At 33.9% G+C, this 18,016-nt stretch overlaps 2 protein-coding genes across 2 annotated transcripts; both read left to right on the top strand.

Annotated features, from left to right (window-relative positions):
- The first annotated feature begins 13 nt into the window (after nt 1-13).
- On the top strand, nt 14-10,269 carry LOC103867204 (polyamine-modulated factor 1-binding protein 1). The gene is given in 19 exon segments (XM_033292565.1): nt 14-1,904; nt 1,985-2,194; nt 2,272-2,367; nt 2,969-3,021; nt 3,095-3,191; nt 3,368-3,441; nt 3,547-3,667; nt 3,871-3,981; nt 4,082-4,158; nt 4,258-4,324; nt 4,416-4,481; nt 4,569-4,676; nt 4,790-4,920; nt 5,020-5,086; nt 5,251-5,315; nt 5,409-5,502; nt 5,659-5,729; nt 5,851-6,174; nt 6,176-10,269. Coding segments are annotated over 19 exon segments (2,106 nt in total). The 5' UTR covers nt 14-1,754; the 3' UTR covers nt 6,300-10,269.
- On the top strand, nt 10,026-16,419 carry LOC103867203 (probable membrane-associated kinase regulator 3). Its single transcript, XM_033292566.1, has one exon. It carries the CDS (start codon nt 10,464-10,466, stop codon nt 11,367-11,369), a length of 906 nt encoding a protein of 301 aa, XP_033148457.1. The 5' UTR covers nt 10,026-10,463; the 3' UTR covers nt 11,370-16,419.
- Nucleotides 16,420-18,016: the final 1,597 nt, after the last annotated feature.

Here is an 18,016-nt window from a genome sequence, read left to right as displayed (position 1 = left end):
AAAGATTCAAAACAATCAAATAGTACAACATGCTGGAGTGCCAACCTGAGGCGGTGAGCTATTAGAGTCAAGGTGACTTACGCTTCGGTCCTCTCTCAGATTGTCACATGTCACCATTGCGTCCCACAACTGGACTAACAACATTGTCTCTGTCATTTCTATTGTCTTGAGGCCTACCACCATCATGGTCTGATCCGCATCGCTTTTATTGAGATAAAATATCTCACCTCGGGAATTCAAGGGAACTTTAACCTTCTTGACCGGGTGTAATCGGACTACGTCTAAGGATCATTGAAAGACATAGATATTAGTAGGGTTTAGAGTAAAGTAGGATGTATCATAATCAATGCTCAGAAGTTGAAATCATAATTACTGAAAAAGAAAAACATGTAGCAAACATTTTATGACCGAGTCACATTAACTGCTTGCAACATGCCGTTTTAAGCATGTGTTAGTATGCCTAGTCTTGAAAACTGAATTGCATGTCGTCATTTTCAATCCCTATCAAATTTAAACATATATTTATGGATTTTCTTTTTTTATAAAATTATAACATGTTGCTCTGATTGAAACATTCAGCAGATTTTTGAAGTGTGCTAAGGTTAACGCAGACGAAGAGCATATTTTATAAATAGTCACGCAGGTCTTCTTTGATTTAGGTAGACTTTTTCGTAAATATGCTATATGATTAAGAGAACTTCCCACTCAAAGACGTTATGATTACGTCAGGTTAACATCAACCTATAGGAATTAGGAAATTAGCAAAGATACGCGATAGCAAAGACTTCGCTATTGATAATTCGTCATGGATGAAACCGCTGATTTGCTGTAGAGATGGCTAGGGAATGAATATAAATATTAGCTAGCTAAATACACGAACACAACCAGCGGCCTTGGGCTAGTGGTACTTGAGGGGAAACCCCCAATACGGTATCCGCAGTTCGAGTCCCGCTGGCCACCCAGGCTAGCGTTAAATCGCAAGAATACGTGGAATGCCGTGGGCCTCGCGGGAATAGTCCGTTGACCACGGTCGTCGGAAACCCGCGGTTAACGAAAAAAAAAAAATACACGAATACACAGTTACATGACAATAATTTATCCTAAATTTTGGAAATTATAATCCCTACTTGATTCCTAATTTAAAAAAAAAAAATCTATGAAAATAAGTCTATCTACATAGATCTATAATCCCTAAATTTAGATTTATCCACATAAAAACAATTTTACAAGTTTTGAAGTTGTGGATAAAATCAACATAAATAATTAATTATTGAAAACATAAATCTTAATGATAGATCCTATATTCAGGAATCAGGACTATATTTAATTTTTTCATCTAAATCAGTAACATATTATAATTTTGAAATTATACCAAAAAGGGATATTTCATAAAAACTACATTTTCACTATTTTTAATCAGTGGGGATTTGTGCAAGAAAAATCAGGTTACATCATAAAATTAGAGATAAATGTTGGAAAAACAAAAAAAAAACAAAAGCTATTTGGCCTTGAAATAATCTTGTAATTGCATAATTAATTAATAATAAAATAAAGACCATCGGTCATCACCCGGGAAAAAATATTGAAGGAGAAGGGCACGGCACGTACGTACACGGTGCGTCTGACTTGTTCTCTCCCCTCTCTCGAATCGCACTCCGTTTAATTTTCTCTCCATTGCCATCTTTGTTTTATTTACTTTTTCTAAATTTCGAAATTTCGAAAATCCAGCTTTGTAAAGGAGAATCAATAATAACATGTCGTGGTTGAGATCGGCGGTGCACAAAGCAGTCGAAGTCGGCGGGCAGAACCCCATCACCCGCACCGTTCGCGGTTACGCCGGTTCCGTCGTCCTCACCGCCGGCAATGCCGTCTCCGGAGGCGCCAAACTGATCCAGGATCGCATCGTAATATATAATCCTCTTCTTCAAACTCTTCCTTCCCCTCTCGAAAATTCAAATTAGTTTCTAATGTGTTTGGTTTTCAGGGATCGAGGAACGTCAAGAGCTTTACCCTCGCGGTGAAGAGATTAGAAGAGGTCTCGGTCTCGTCCCGAGGCGGCGAGAGAGTGCAGTTGCTGAGAAGGTGGCTTGTCGCTCTTAGAGAGATCGAGAGGATGACGTCGTCAGAGAATGTAGAAGATCAGAACCAACCTAGTTCCGAAGAAGCCAAGGATTCTCCCAAAACGTTAACCACCGTGAGTGATTCAATCCCACATTGTCTTTGGTTCATCGTGGCTTTCACTTATGACCGGTGTTTGTGAAATTTGAATAGGTTTACTACGTTGATCCTGGTCTTCCCGGTGAGCCAATGACTTTTAGAGATGTGTTTCTTCACAGTGAGGCTCTTGAAGGAATGGTTTTATCTATGGTAAGTTAGACTCTTCGTGTTGCTTCTGCTGTGGTTTGGTTCTGAAACATTGCTATAGGAACTACCAAATGTGGTAGACTAGTCGTGCCATGCTTTGGTATTAGAGCATGATTATTAAGAACCGGTTCTTAGCTTTTTTAGTTAAAAGTTTAGAGACGGTTATATTAATCATGCTCTTAGGGTCCAACAGTCAAATTCTTCTTTATTTACATTTTAAAAAAAACTTGCAACAGAAGAAACACCAAGCTGAGTTTTTATTGGTGAGATACACTGAGTTTAACCTTAGTTTTTTAAACATTGCTATAGGAACTACCAAATGTGGTAGACTAGTTGTGCCATGCTTTTGTATTAGAGCATGATTATTAAGAACCGGTTCCTAACTTTTTTAGTTAAAAGTTTAGAGACGGTTATATTACGCTAAGAACCTCCACCCTAAGAACTCCCCATTAATCATGCTCTTAGGGTCCAACGCTCAAATTCTTCTTTATTTACATTTAAAAATAAAACTTGCAACAGAAGAAACACCAAGCTGAGTTTTAATTGGTGAGATACACTGAGTTTAACCGTAGTTTTTTTTTTAACTCTTTTTTCTTTAAATCAGATTCTGGAAGCACCAAACGAAGAAGAAGTCCAGCTGCTTCTGGAACTGTTTGGGTGATGCTTTATTTCCCACTGAAACTATTACTTTAGTTATTTTTCGAGTATTGACATTGGTTGATACATACAGGCTCTGTTTGTCAGGAGAGAAGGAAGTTCACGAAGCAGTAATTCAAAATGTGCAGGAGTTAGCTACTGTGTTTTCGAAATACAAGGATGAAGTTTTGGTAAGGATGTGTTTTGTCACCTAGGCTATCTTCCTTTCCAGTCTTGATAAATCTCATAGGACACGTGTTTTGTCTAGCAAATTGAACAAGCTCACTGGATTTAAATGTTATTGAACAAACCATTAGAAATCTTGCACTCTGTAATGCCTCTTTCTGGAATTATTTTTTGTTTCTAGGCAAAGCGTGAGGAACTTCTTCAATATGTCCAAAGTGCAATCGGAGGGCTAAAAATCAGTGCTGATCTTGCAAGGTATTATTGGATCATAACCCTTTTTTACACACACTCTAAATATTCATGTGTGTCTATGTCTTATTTACTAATCTCGTTTCAAATTCTCATTTGTGACTGGCTCAGAATAGATATCGAATCCCATGCTCTGATGGAGAAACTTGATAAGACGAAGGTCAAGGTTCTTGAGCAGGCTTCAAATGACGATAGTTCAAAAACCGCTGGAACCAATGCTGCATCAACCGAGGTGAGATTGTCTCTCCTACTTTACACTGCCTCGTTGTTCGCTCTAAGTCTCACATTAGATCTGGTCTCAATGATGCTTTTACCTATCTTGTTTAGAACGGTTTGGGAGAATCTTTATTGCACTATTTTATTTTCTAAGTATTTTAATATATTTCTGGATCAATCTCTGTGGGATGCACTAAAACCTTGGGGTTGCTGCTGCAGGCTCTCCGAGAAATTCTTGAGCAAGTTCGCACTTTTTCTAAGCTAGAAGCACTCTTGCTAAAGAAAAAATCACTAAGAAATGGTGACACCCTTCAACTCCACAGTGAGAAGGTGAAAAACTGCACACAACTCAGAACCGAACTCCGTTTTTTTTACTATTATTGCACTGACCTCATGTACCTAATTTCGCATTTAAATGTGTAACTTATAGGTTGATAAACTAAAAGTTCTGTCAGAATCTTTACTCAGTTCTACCTCTAAAGCTGAAGACAGAATCGTGGATCATAGGTGAGAGAGCAAATGTAACCTGGTAGTCTAAACTGCTACCTGCTTCCTATACTATCATAGTACATTCACATCTATCTTTATTTCCATATCTAAAAGCAGAAGTCAGAAAGAAGAAGCTCTTAGTTTCCGACTTTCCAAAACTACTGAAGTCAGCCAACAAGAGAAGGTTTGCAACCCATAATCTCCTTAACCTTGCTAATGAAATGTTAGCCACTTTGGATGTTTTCTTTTTCAGTTTCTTGTACGTTATTTTTCAGGATGTAGAGGCAGAACTAAAAAAACTTGAGATCTTGAAGGATGATCTTGAAACTGAGCTGCAAAGGGTAACTTCCATAAGAACTCATTACCTAGCAAATTTACTGAACTGGTAGAGTTTTAGATTTGTAGGTCATAATTTGTTTTTTTTGAAGGTCAACACCTCAATAACATCTGTCCGGGCTCGCCTTCGCAATGCTAGAGAAGAAAGAGAGCAGTTTGATAATGCAAGTAATGAAATTCTTTTGCACCTCAAGTCAAAGGTAACTTAACTACTTACTTGTTCTAATCAGCTTAGATGGAACATAAGCAATATGATAACATATTAAGTAGCCAATAAGAATAGTTCTTGATGTTTGGCTGGCTAACCTTTTAGGAAGACGAGCTAACTCGTTCGATATGTTCATGCCGAGTAGAGGCAGATGTTGTAAATAAGTGGATCAAATTTTTGGAAGATACCTGGATTATACAGTCTAGATTTGATCAACAAAAGGAAATGCAAGTGAGGTATGTCTTATCTCCACTATTCAAAGAACTCAGCAATTATGTTGCTTCCTTAATTACTTTGCATGTGATCTGTATTTTTGCCATGGATTGATACTCAAGTGGGGAGATGGAGAGATATGGTGACCATTTCATCGACCTGATTGTTCAACTCCTCTCTTTCTACAAGGTACTTCTAAATGGTTAACCCAAAATTAGTGCAAATTTTATCATGACACAGTACATAATTGTCTACCGTTTAATTTAAATATTTGATTCCACTTCCTATCATGTCAGACCTTAGACTGTAAATCAAACATTAATCTCACATTCAGATTTTTAATATCAACTCAGGAACAGTTGGATCCTTCTATACCCAAGATCCGAAGAGTTATTGAAAATTTGGAACCAAATAAAGGGTAACATATCACTTACCTGTTCCTATAGATTATTTTTAACCAAGTTTAGGACAGCTGATAGCTTTGTTTGGTCTGTTTATGGGGAAATACCAGGTTAGAGGCAGAAAAAAAAATAGACGATAAGGATGCAAAGCCAATTGATTCTAGAAAACAGCTTGAGAAGGAGTATCTGGACCTAGAAGCTAAGGTAAGTGGCTTTGTAAAATAGATATCTAGGACACTTTTCTTTATTTGAATAATGAAACAGAACATTCCTAAGCTTGATTTCAACCGCGGAGACAAGAAAGTGTGCAACCTTTCTTCATAACCCCTATTTATGATTCTTCTTTATTAACCTTTTCAGTTTGTAACAACATTAAGTGTGGTGGATGCTATGAAAAAGCCATTCTATTCACAGACGGAAGGTATCTCCAGGTAAAGTTACAAAAACATGTCCATTCATTTTTAGTCATTATAGTCATATTCATTTATGGATGGATATGAAAGCATGAGTTAAAAAACTTCACTCTCCATGGTTTGGTGTTGTTTGGTCCAGGAAAGACGATAAAAGAGTGAAAGAACTATTTGAGGCATTAGACAAAACAAAAGAAGAGTTTGAGTCTATCGAACGCCCGCTTCTAGATATTGAATCTCCTGCGAGAACATCTTCTTCTTCACGCTCACCCTCCCTGAAAACGACGCTTGACACTCCACTTTCCGACACAGTCCCGAAAAAACTTGCTGATGTTGATTCTCCAGACAGTAAAAAAGTGTCTTCAGAGAAAGAAGACCTGGCGAAGAATCAGCTGGAGTTGGAACTGGACGATGGAGAAGATTTATTGGCAGATGAAATCAATGACTGGGAGTTCGATGCTCTTGATGACACTCATCTCAAAAACCAATAGCTGTTCCATAACTTTTTTCAAAGGTAAGCGACTTGAACTCGTGCTTAGACACAAGAAGATTTCAAAGGGAATATACATTATTGAATATATCACTCGTTAAAAATAATGTTAATTAACAGTTGATATTAGGGTATAATGTCAACTTAATGTTAGTAAAGAGTTATTTGATATTACATTTCGTTATGTTGTTGTTTATGCCGCAGATGATAGAGGAAGATGGAGGGAGTACATAGTAATCTGACTTTTCGGAGTTTTATATAAAACATATAAAGGAATGATTTTGTAAGGTTTTTTCTTCTTTTTGAATTTCTAATTCTGAAATATGATCAAATGTAGATAATATATTATAGCTTCCCAATAAGTTTAAAGTGAATTTGTCTTTCTTCGCCGGAGTTAAGATTTTTTTTCTTTATCTGGATTTTTTCTTTCACTTTCGTCCCTATGTGATGTATATATTTTTGATGTCGTTGTCGTAAAAGTATATTCCTGGAAAACTATGAGGGCAAATGTGCTTGCCTTGTTGGTAAATTTGTTCCAAATTAAAAGTTTGAATTGAGAAATGCATTCATTGTGGTTGTTACGTTCTAACGAACTAAATGCACTTTGTTACCTTCACACAGAACAACGTGTTTATTGCACACTGAACCCACCAAAGGAGTTTGAACCTTTTTTGGTCTTGTTGCCAGTGCCATCGCCAGGCCACGACATGAGAATATATATGGAGTATTTGTAAACAATATAATCTGAAGTTTAACTTGAATCCAATTGTTTCAGACGTAAATGTTTATGTCCGTTTTATAAGAAAAAAATGTACACAGTTTACATTTTACAAAGAAACATAAGATTTTGCCCTTACATTAAACATGTAAAAAATGCTGTAGCTACAACTGAAAGAAAGCAAACAAATAAATACTACAACAATTTACAAAATAAATATCAATGGAGAGCAAACAAAACAAGCGATCAAACCATTATCCTCTATTGTAATTTTATGATCCAGTATCCTTTTTCTTTTGTATGCATTGATACATGGGTTGTTTGCTTCCACTGGATCACAAAACAAAGCTATAGAAAATTATTAAAAGAAAAGTTAGACAACTCATGAGATCCAATTTGATTTGATTGACATGTATTTGGTAGAAACTGCAAAAGCAGTCGAATGGTTTTTTGTTGTTATCATTCAGTGTCTTGGCGTAGTCCTACCTGAACAGTTCGATTTCCATATTACATTTTTTTACAATATGTTCAAATTCGAATTACGTGGTAGCTAAAGATACGGCTGCTCATTCACAATTTCAAATCGACTTATTTTTTATTCCAAGTAACAAAAGAAAGAAAAAAGTTAGGTCCACTTTTATATGAAGTGTGGTTGTTTTATGGTGTGCATTTGGATTGACTGCGAGGCTTGAAAAGGCTTCCCACTACTCTCACTCCATTAACTCAACAGTGGGATATAAACTAATTAATGATTTGTTTATAATATGTGTGTCGTTGGCATTATCATTTCCTTATTTTCTAAAACATTTTGGGATATTTGCTCTTCCAATATAAAACTCTATTTTTTTTCCAAAATAGAGTAAAAATGATTATAGAATGAAAATGCTCTAACTCTACTGCATTTTTTACTCCATAATGGAGTGATGAACAAAAAAATAGATTACTCCATTTATGAAGTAAACTTCATTATGGTGTGAGAAATGGAATGGGGTTGAAACATTTTCTACTTCATATTCACTTTTACTTTATTTTGAATAAAAAATGAAATTGGATTGGAGATGTCCTAAGAACAAATCCCCATAGGATTTCTCAACATAAGATTGTAAAATACATATATATATATATATGTATATAAATCTTAATATTTAATTGTGAGTATCTACATTTTACGAAAAATCTAACAGAAAGTTTATAAACGAATATACTTTCGGTTGGATTTCCCTAAAAAATTAGATACTCATAATTAAATATTTATATATATATATATACATGTATTTTTAGAATTTTATCCTCAAAATTTCCCATTGGAGTTGCTAAAGACATTATGTTCTTCCTGGAGAATGAGAGAAAATATTTAACAAAAAAAAAAGATCGGAAGTGGTGAGCATTTACTTTGTGAGTTGTTTCAATGATTGAAACAGAGAAGAAGTCACCCTGCTTTTTAAGTACTTCGCTGTGTACGACAGAGTTCCCACTCCACTTCTCTCCAACACACACTAAGACGTAATTTGCACGGAATTATCAACTATATGGTACAATTAACTAAACCTTCCTTTCTATTAAAATTTATAAATACATTTTCTTTTCATGGTTATTTGGTGAAAGAAATTGTAGCCGGTTTGACAAAAATTACAAGTTACAACTGCAACGAAATATAAATACGAAGTACAAAGTGAATACATCCATTTATCTTATTTCGAAGTTCCTGCACTCCGTAAAAAGGAACAGTACTAATGTTACATGTGATTATTTTATAAAATAAAGAAAGTAGAAAGCGAAAAGACTTGAAAAAAATATTATAGGAGTGTGGGGATGAAAGGAGGTATCCACTTTCTCACAAGTCCTGCAACAATTATTACACTTCGTAGCTTAAAAAGATAACTTTTTGATATCTGGAAACAAGAGCTATGCATTTTGTAAAACAGAAATATATTGTGATCTTCTTCTTTCTTTATAAAAGATTACGACTTCTGTCAGCTACCGTTAGTGCTTTTTTACCATTCACGTGACATTGTTACTGTGGCCAATGAGACACGAAGGAAATGATATAATAAATATATTTTGCTTGTTCCAGGCATGGCTATGACCGTGAGCTGTGTGGTGCGGACTGCGGAGTTATAGCCGTTTTGTATCTCTCTGTCTCTCTTTGACTGTCGTCTGCAGCTTGGTATGGTTGGTTAGTCATAATTGTGTTATTTTTAGCTGGTATTGCATGCTATGCTACAATGTATATTCAGTTCATGAACATTTTCTGTGTAATCAACTTGTGCTAATAGTTTGGTGTTGATAAGTTTTTTCAGTTCATGAACTAATGTTACATGTGATTATTTTATAAGTATTGCTTCAGCAATTTTCAAAGATTTAATAATATAATTTAGATCTACGTAGTTGGAATATTAGGTTTAGTAATCGTGTGGATCAAGGTGGATAGTTTAGTCTTCAAGTTGAAATCCAAACTTTGGTTTTAGTGAAGTTACTAGCAAAATGTGTTTTTTTTTTTTTTTGTAACACTCTTTCAAATGTTACTAGCAAAATGTGTATATATCGGATTTAGAGAGAACACAAATTTAAGGTTATAAAGGAGGAAATAAAGTGCGAGGAATGGGAACATAATCTGTGGAGAACATCAAAATAGATCAACAAACTCATTAGTCTTTTTGTCACCAGTCGATTTAATTATTTATTTCATAATTTTATTGCAGCATTAAATCCAGTTTATGTGTACTGGAGTTTGTATCATAATTTCATAATGGTTAAATTCGTGTAGCATATTTAACTATGATAGTGTGCTTAGATAAAAAAAAAAAAAACCAAATTCATGTGATTCTAACATAATACTAACTGAGCGTCCTACCATATACTATTATTCAACAAATTTAACGTGAAATTATTCATCACTGTCCAGTACTGGTTTCATCACCAGATTCATATGATTCTTAAATAATATTATTCTCGCATAGTTTCATCACCATTCTGCTTTTCTACTGATATTACTCTGTTACACGCCACTAATCATACATGTAATAATAACTTAATATCCAAAATGCAAATTCCCACGCTGCATAACACAAATGGTTGGTCTGATTAATTAAAAATGCAGGCAACGGTAAAGTTCGAGATCGTGATATCAAAACAAGGAACCACTAAAGAAACTGGTGGCCATATAGACACAAATCTTTTCGAAAAGATAAAAGAATTACGTAGTTTGGATGTATTAACAAACTATTTGCAACAAAAAAAAAACTCAAATGTTATAAATCAGGGGGAAAAAAGTAATACTTTACAAAATTTAAAATGTATTACAACTTTACATGGCGTTTTATTTATATTTATCTAAATAAAATAAATAAAAAGGAAGGAAAAAAAAACAATAAATTAAAGAAAGACCACTTTAAAAAGATGCTCTTTCCCTCCTCCCAACCTCCCATGAGCTCTTTCTCAGTCCCTCTTGAAGTAAGTAAACCACACAAAGACAGAGAGAGAGAGAGAGAGAGAGAGATTTTCAGACACACATACACAGTTACATACACAGTTACATACACACACTATGGATTTGCATGGAACCGAATCAAGAACACAAGCTATGTCCAGCGACTGCGACGACGATTACATAGACATGGAAGTCAACCTCTCCTCCTCCTCCTCTTCTTCCCGCTTCATCAGCTTCGCCGTCACATCCTCTCCGCCGCACAGCAGAGAGTTCGAGTTCCAAATGTGCTCCTCCGCCGCAGCTTCCGGCGAGTCCACCACCTCTCCGGCCGACGAGCTCTTCTACAAAGGCCAGCTCCTCCCTCTCCACCTCCCTCCTCGTCTCCAAATGGTCCAAAAGCTCCTCGCCTCCTCCTCCGTGGCAATATCCACTCCCATCTCCCCACGCGCCGCCGCATCCGCATCCTCGCCGCGGAGATTCAGCAGCAGCGAGATCGAGCACTGTTACATCGAGATTTCAACGGAGCTGAAGAGCAAGAAGATGAAACAGTCGTCGATCACTCAAAAGCTCAAAGCTTCACGCGCTTACTTAAGATCTCTCTTCTCGAGACCAGGATGCTCAGATTCGTCGGAGATCCACACAAACCTCAAATCGTCGAAAAAGAAGAACCCTCTCGTCAAAACAGAGTCTTTAAACACAAAGAGTCCTCCACTGATTCATAGAAGATCGTTCTCCGGTGTGATGATACAGAGACACTCTCAGCCAAAGTGCTCTGTTTCTTCTTCTTCTTCCTCTTCTTCCTCTTCGCTTTCGTCTTCGTTTAGTTTCGGGTCAAACGGGTCTTTGGATCTGCAGACGCTGATGAGAAGCAGCAACGCGGGGTCGGAGATAGATAACTCCATCGAAGGAGCGATTGAGCATTGTAAGCAGTCGTTTACGACGAGGAAGAGCAATGTGGGTGACTCTGAGAACTCTTCTTCGAGAACATCTGTTTCTACTTGTGGTGATATTGAAAAAGGTTGAGACTTTACAAGAAACGTGACGTTCTTTGGCTCTGATTCTCGTTCCAAAATGAAAAAGGACATAGAAAGTTCAAAAAGGGAACTTTTTTGTTATACTGTTTTTTTTTTCTTTTTGTATTTTTAGATTCTTTTGTGTGTGTTTTTTGTTTGTAGAAGTTTGCTGAAAACTGAGATTTTTTTCTGTGTTAATGTTATAAAAAGTTACTAATTTTAATGTTCTTGGATTTAAATTTGGCTTGTGAACAGATTCTTCTTCAGTTTAGACGTTAATTCGTTAACTTTTAGTTTAGAATTAGTAACAACGACATACCTGGTTAATGATAATTGTCTCGTTTTTTGTAACCTTGTTCTTAATATAAACTATTTAATCATTTAGTATGATATTTCAAAAGATAATGACAGTTACCAAAAACATTCTGTGAAGAAATTTTTTTTTACTTAAGATGGACTGTTTTGACTGTTAAAAAAAGACTATTTTACGTTTTGATGAGATTGTAGAAAATCTCCAATAGAAAAATATGCTAAAAGATATTTTAAAACTAAAATATTACTATTTACAAAATATTTTATTTAATCATCAATTTTAATTTTTAAAAGAATTATAATTTGATACATTGAAAAGAGTTTTTAGTATCTCATGGATTTTCATTTGAAATAATCTTCCTTTTTCTGCTTTGATATTGGAAAAACTCTTTGATATGTTTGTTTCCTTAGAGTTGCTTTTATGTTCCGTTAATGCATTTATGACATAGTGGAAGATTTTAGGTAAACATCATTGCATCAACGTGTAATTGAACAAATTTCAATTCCCTGGATGGATTCAATTTCAATTATTTCGGATTTATTAGCAATAGTAATTTCGTGTTGCTTTGACCCAAAAAAAGGGTAATTTCGTGTTGTTGATCTATGGTGCTAAACTCTACGACCTTCTGCATTTATGTAACTCATCAGCTAGAGCGTAGTGATCACATGTCACTAGTTTTCCTTTGGCATTTATTATGCTATTATTATCTACTATCTTATAAACCATTACAAATGCATTAAATTCTTATCGAATTATACAATTGCGTATAATCTAATGGTTTGACTCAGTAATTAGTTAATTATACCACCAATCGAGTTTAGATTTAGTAGTATAAAAACGTCTTGACAAACAAACAAATACCATCACAAAAATAATACTCCCTCAGTTTTACAAAAATAGATTTTTTTTTTGTGTTTTCACACATATTAAAAAAACACATAAAATCACTATAATAAATGCATTATTTTTTGTAATTTTCAATTTTCAAAATTTTTTAACTAATAGTAACTCAATAAAATCAATTAATTTTTTTGAAAATCACGATTTGTTTATAGAAAATACAAAAAATTATATTTGTGAAACAATTTTTTTTAAAACATTTAACTTAATGAAATGGAGAGAATAGTATGTACTACTGAATATTTACAAACCAAAAAATAATAGTAATTTATATGTACGTCACTCAGTGCTCAAATGTTTCAAACGAGTTATAGTTGTCATCCCAAATCCTACACTATCAAATACTCCTCATCCCAAAATCATGAATGGGACCATATCTCTTGTAGTGATAAACTTCAAGAAGCTCACAATCATTGAAATCTTTATACATATTTGTTCTGTTAAAGAAATATTTATATTTTTGACCCCCAAAAAAGAAGAAATATTTATATTTGAAATTTTATTTTTAATAAAAGATACTTTTAAGTTTGTGTGTGGGGTTAGATTTAAGATTTATATGAATGTAAAGCTGGACCCTAAAAAAATGGGCCTGTTTTCGCTTTTCTCCTTCTATCTGTACTCACAAGACCATTTAAATAACGATTTATTAAAATAATTATAGTATATGGCCTAAATTTTTAAAAATATTTTCAGAGAGAAATCGAGATATCTCACTATTGCTGTAAAGTGACTTCTATTCAGTTTGTTTCCTCCTTTTTCTTTTGAGTCCACTCATTTATAACTTATACCCCAAAAACAAACTCCACTTCAGTGTCAAAATTTTCATGGAATTTGTTAATGGAGTTATAAGTTTGAATAAAGTCTGAAATAAAGGATAATCTTAAGTTTGAATACCATAAACCATAAAACCTTATATGATGTTTTTTTTGTCATTCAAAGCTTTCTAGCTATGCTGTTAAATAGTAAAAAGGTGATAATATAATTATATATCGTGAAACTTAAACTGATATAGTGATGTATCATGAAGGTAGTCAATGATTTATTATGAAACCTCACTATTGTTTATTCAGTTCATTGAATTCATAACGTAAAATTGTATTCCATCTCTTTCAAATTTTTATGTGTTTTGGATTTTTTTGTTTTGTTTCACAACGTTATACTTTCCTGTTTTCTATCTATAAGTTAACATATTCTCAACATATTTCTATAGTGATTTTTAAAACTCAAAACTTCAATAAAATTAATATATATGAGATTCTTTAAAATGAGTGGAGGAATTGCATCTATAATTAGAAACTTGAAGAGAATAAATGTGATTAAACAGAACAAGTGTTACCAGAATTTCCAATTTCCAGAAAGAAAAAAATGCTAGGTACCACATAAATAGATTTCAAAAGTTGCTCTAAGTCTAAAGTTTACCCAACGCTATAAAAACTTGAATTTTCTAATATACTTCGATTTCACTATCATTGGAGACATTCCGGTCTGCTGATCTATTATTTGTTCATTTGTTTCCATAACTGGTATCTGCTTTCCATATTTTAAGTTTTGGTATTAAGCCCGAAAGCTCGTCGAACTAAAGTAATATCGGGGATTTAATATTAAACCCTAATTTCTCAAACCTAGCATTCCACTTATATTCAAAATTTAATATATCCAAGTTGTATCCTCTGATGTCGCCTTTTGTAATTCGCTCGACTAGTTTAGAGATAGCCAGAATTATTAGCTATAAGGATACCATATTAAAGGTGCGGTCCTTGCATCCTTGGTCCAGAGCCAGTTGGCCTTGCTACCATATTTGAGTTTTATAGGATGGCTTTGGGAAAATGCATGGGTCTTCGTTATTCAATCCCAACTTCACCAAGTAATATACAACATTTATGTGTTAATTTAAATTGCAAAAAGAGAATAAAATACACACCACTCTTACTTACTCTCGTAGCAACAAAAACGAAGCTTCGCAGCAAAGAGATCATAGTGTACTGTATTTTCGATTAATCAAATAGATTAACAAAACTCCGCGTGGTGAAAAAATCTCGTTGAAAATCTTAAGTCCATGGAAAGCATGATGAGTGTCAGGTCCCTGAAAGTGAGTATTTTTCGTTTTCCATGCATCAAAATATCACTGAAACGATTAAAGTAGCTTGTAATTATCAAAAAGTAAACACATGACTTTAATTGCTACTAACGTGCGACTAATTATTAACAACAAAATCAAAAACACTAATACTTTAACCAAAAAACAACACAAAGAGTATTATAAACTTCCAGCTCAAGATCGATGACTATGAGTCCATAGAATTTAAACTGTAAAACAAAACATACACTATATTATACCATAAAATTCATTAAACCAAAAAAACATATAAACACTACACATGTTCGAAATCATTGTCAAATATAATTTGAAGTTTTAGAAGTATGTTAAACAAAACAATCATTTACAACGTAAAATAAAATACAATTTCATGATAATATTAATAATAAAGTACCATTCGTATCCCTGCATATCAGTAAACTGTTCCCCTTGTAGTAAAGTCCAAAATCCACATGATATGATCTACAACAGGAGTCAGAAGGTGAAGTGAGCCTTTCCACAGTTTGAGCTTTGACCCATTCTAAAGTTTCAGTTGACGACTAAATCTTGTCAGTCTATTCGTACGATTAATATAAATAAAATAAAATTGCAAGATTCAGAACATGTGACAAAGAACTGTAGAAACTACGATAAATAAATCTAATAATTAAATTTATTTTGGGGACAATTCAGAAAAGCTATAAGATTCAAAGAGTTATCCTGTGTCTCCAACTAAAATGGAAATAAAGCAACAACATCAATTATATATGTACATGGAACCCACTTCGCTTATCACATAACTGGTTTCAACTGTTTATACACTTCTCAACTCTCTGAATAGTAAACGCTAACTACTAAAATCCATCGCATTTTGTACAATAACTCTTTGTGTACTCCTCATCAATCAAGAATTCATCTAACAAGCATGAACCTAACTCTTTAGATCAATTACAAGCCACATTCAAGTAAATGAGACACAAGTGAGATGGAAGCAAATGGACAGATAGACAATGACAAAAAGAAAGTCTTTTCGTAATCACAAGCAAGCATGAATCTTCGGACCACTTAACTTGTCTGTGGATAGCTTGTCTTCTTCCCTAACTCGGAAAGCTTTTCAGAGATTACTCCGTTTGATACTGTTTACATGTAGCTTTTGTCAAGAGTCCCGACCCAACACATACCTAACTAAAGAAAGAAAGAGCATTGAACATGGATTGCAATCATAAAGTTTCCATTTAATCTTGTCATCCTCAAAGCTGTATTGTGAAAGCAACCATTTGAATATCACTAAGGTATAATGTTTCAATAATGAATTGACAAAATTAATTGTCTGTAGGCAAACATTCCTCAACAAGCGATGTATTGGGGGCAAAGAAGAGATATAAAAGATTCAAAGTAACACGATGCTTAAACGTCACATCATTTCTTTTTCTTTTTTTGCCAAAAATATGCATCAATAAGCTATCCAAAAAGAACAAACATACTACGTGAATGTAGGTGTTGATTGAATATTTGCCTAACATTTTCTGTTGCAATCACAAGTACAAGCAAACCTGGTGCTTTGTGAGCTGTTTGAATGTAGATCAAAGAGAACATACTTTTGCCTCAGCTGAAACATTGCAGTTATTATTAGTGGTTAGATTGTTCAAAAACCACAAAATCATTATTGAAAACCAATAAGATCAACTTGCATGGCTTGAAAGAGAGATCATCACTTTTTCAAAAAAAAAAAAAAAGAGAGATCATCACTTTTTCAAAAAAAAAAAAAAAGAGAGAGATCATCTCCATGATACCAAGTTCAGCTCTCAAATCAAAGTTTATAATGAGCATTCAAAACCAAATGTAACTCTGTAATGAAACCCTTTAACAAAAATTCAACAACTATACAAATCATGGAGCTATATGGAATCAAAAACGCAAACTCCAACACGTAAATGCATTAAAGCCACAGAGAGAACAACTTATTTCAAGAAACCAAGAGGCAGCTATAATTGGAAACATCACTTCTGGAGTCCTACAACAACTGTTGTCATTGGCTCCGGCGCCGACTAGTTCTCTTTTCTCTTGGCGGCTCTCTCCGGCTGAAACCTTAGAACGGTTATTGGGGCTAAGCGGGAAAGTCACAAGTAGTTTAATGGGCTTAACTCGAAGGTTAGCCCTAACTGTGAATAACCATTGTGTCCAACAAATAAAGCTCATATTTATAAAGCCCATATGTATAAAGCCTGGAAGGATTCTGTAGAAAGAAAAACTTAAAACTCAAATAAATGTCTGCATTCCTTCATAAAAAGGAAAAAAGTGACAGTTGTTCAGATATTATTACCATGTTAGGATTTAGACCAGGATTGTCGGGGGGATATTAGAGGGTTTTTAGTGGTATGGATCCTACTTTTTTGTAAAAACCGGTCACACAAACCACAAAATAAGATCGATTTTTTTAAAATTTTTTTGCACTATTCGCGGATCCCACTGACACATGGCAATCTATGATTGGTGTGCCTTTTATTTTTTTTAATTTTATTTTAATCAAACAATAAGAAAACAAACAAAAATACTTACTATGAAAATGTGCATGCGTTAATCATGCTCTTACAATGATAGTTTGGTAACCAAGACATTAATAGTTGACAGCGAAAAGAATATTATTTTATTTTCAGTCATATAATAAAAAGTAATTGGCGTAGATGCACCCAGAAACCCATGTAATTTACTATATAACCTTGTTTTTTTTAATATTTTTAATGACTATAATACCCTCATCTCTATCTCTCTCTTCTCCATTTTATGTGTTCTAATCTCTTTATCTCTCTTACAAATTCTTCAAATCATCTTCTAATTCAACACAAATCTTTATTTTTTTATTCTGATTCTTTTGACACTCATAATGCTAATCTTATTATCTCATCTCAATTCCAATGTTTCCAATTTCGAATCAAAATCAACTTTTAGATAATATATACGTTAGTAGATATTTTATTACTTACCTGCTATATATTATTTAGATTTTAATGGATTCTTAATCGATACATGAAGTGTTAGCTGTTACAAATATATTTGGAGCTATTTAATAGATAACTAATTAATTGTTAATAGTTTCATTAACTGATATATGATTTGTTAGTCGATACATTTGTTTGATACATAGATTGTTAGATGATACTGAAATTATTAGCGGATATGTTAGTTGGTATGTAGATTGTTACCTGCTATGTAAATATTTAGCTGCTAGATCTAGAGTTACTTGTTTTCGACAAAGCATAAAGACATTTTCGTCCGCACAGTGTCAAAAAATTACTCATTTTTGGGTTATCCATAATTATGAGCATTTAGCAAATTTGGACCTTAATTGGGGATATTCCACACATTG

The sequence above is a fragment of the Brassica rapa genome, chromosome A05 (genome assembly GCF_000309985.2).
Source record: "Brassica rapa cultivar Chiifu-401-42 chromosome A05, CAAS_Brap_v3.01, whole genome shotgun sequence".
Taxonomy (NCBI): Eukaryota; Viridiplantae; Streptophyta; class Magnoliopsida; order Brassicales; family Brassicaceae; genus Brassica; species Brassica rapa.
Note: the sequence above shows the minus strand (reverse complement) of the source record. Positions and strands in the feature narration are given on the sequence as shown.

Excerpts from the sequence above, each read along its gene's own strand:
- LOC103867203 (XM_033292566.1), top strand. The coding sequence starts at position 10,464 with ATGGATTTGCATGGAACCGAATCAAGAACACAAGCTATGTCCAGCGAC.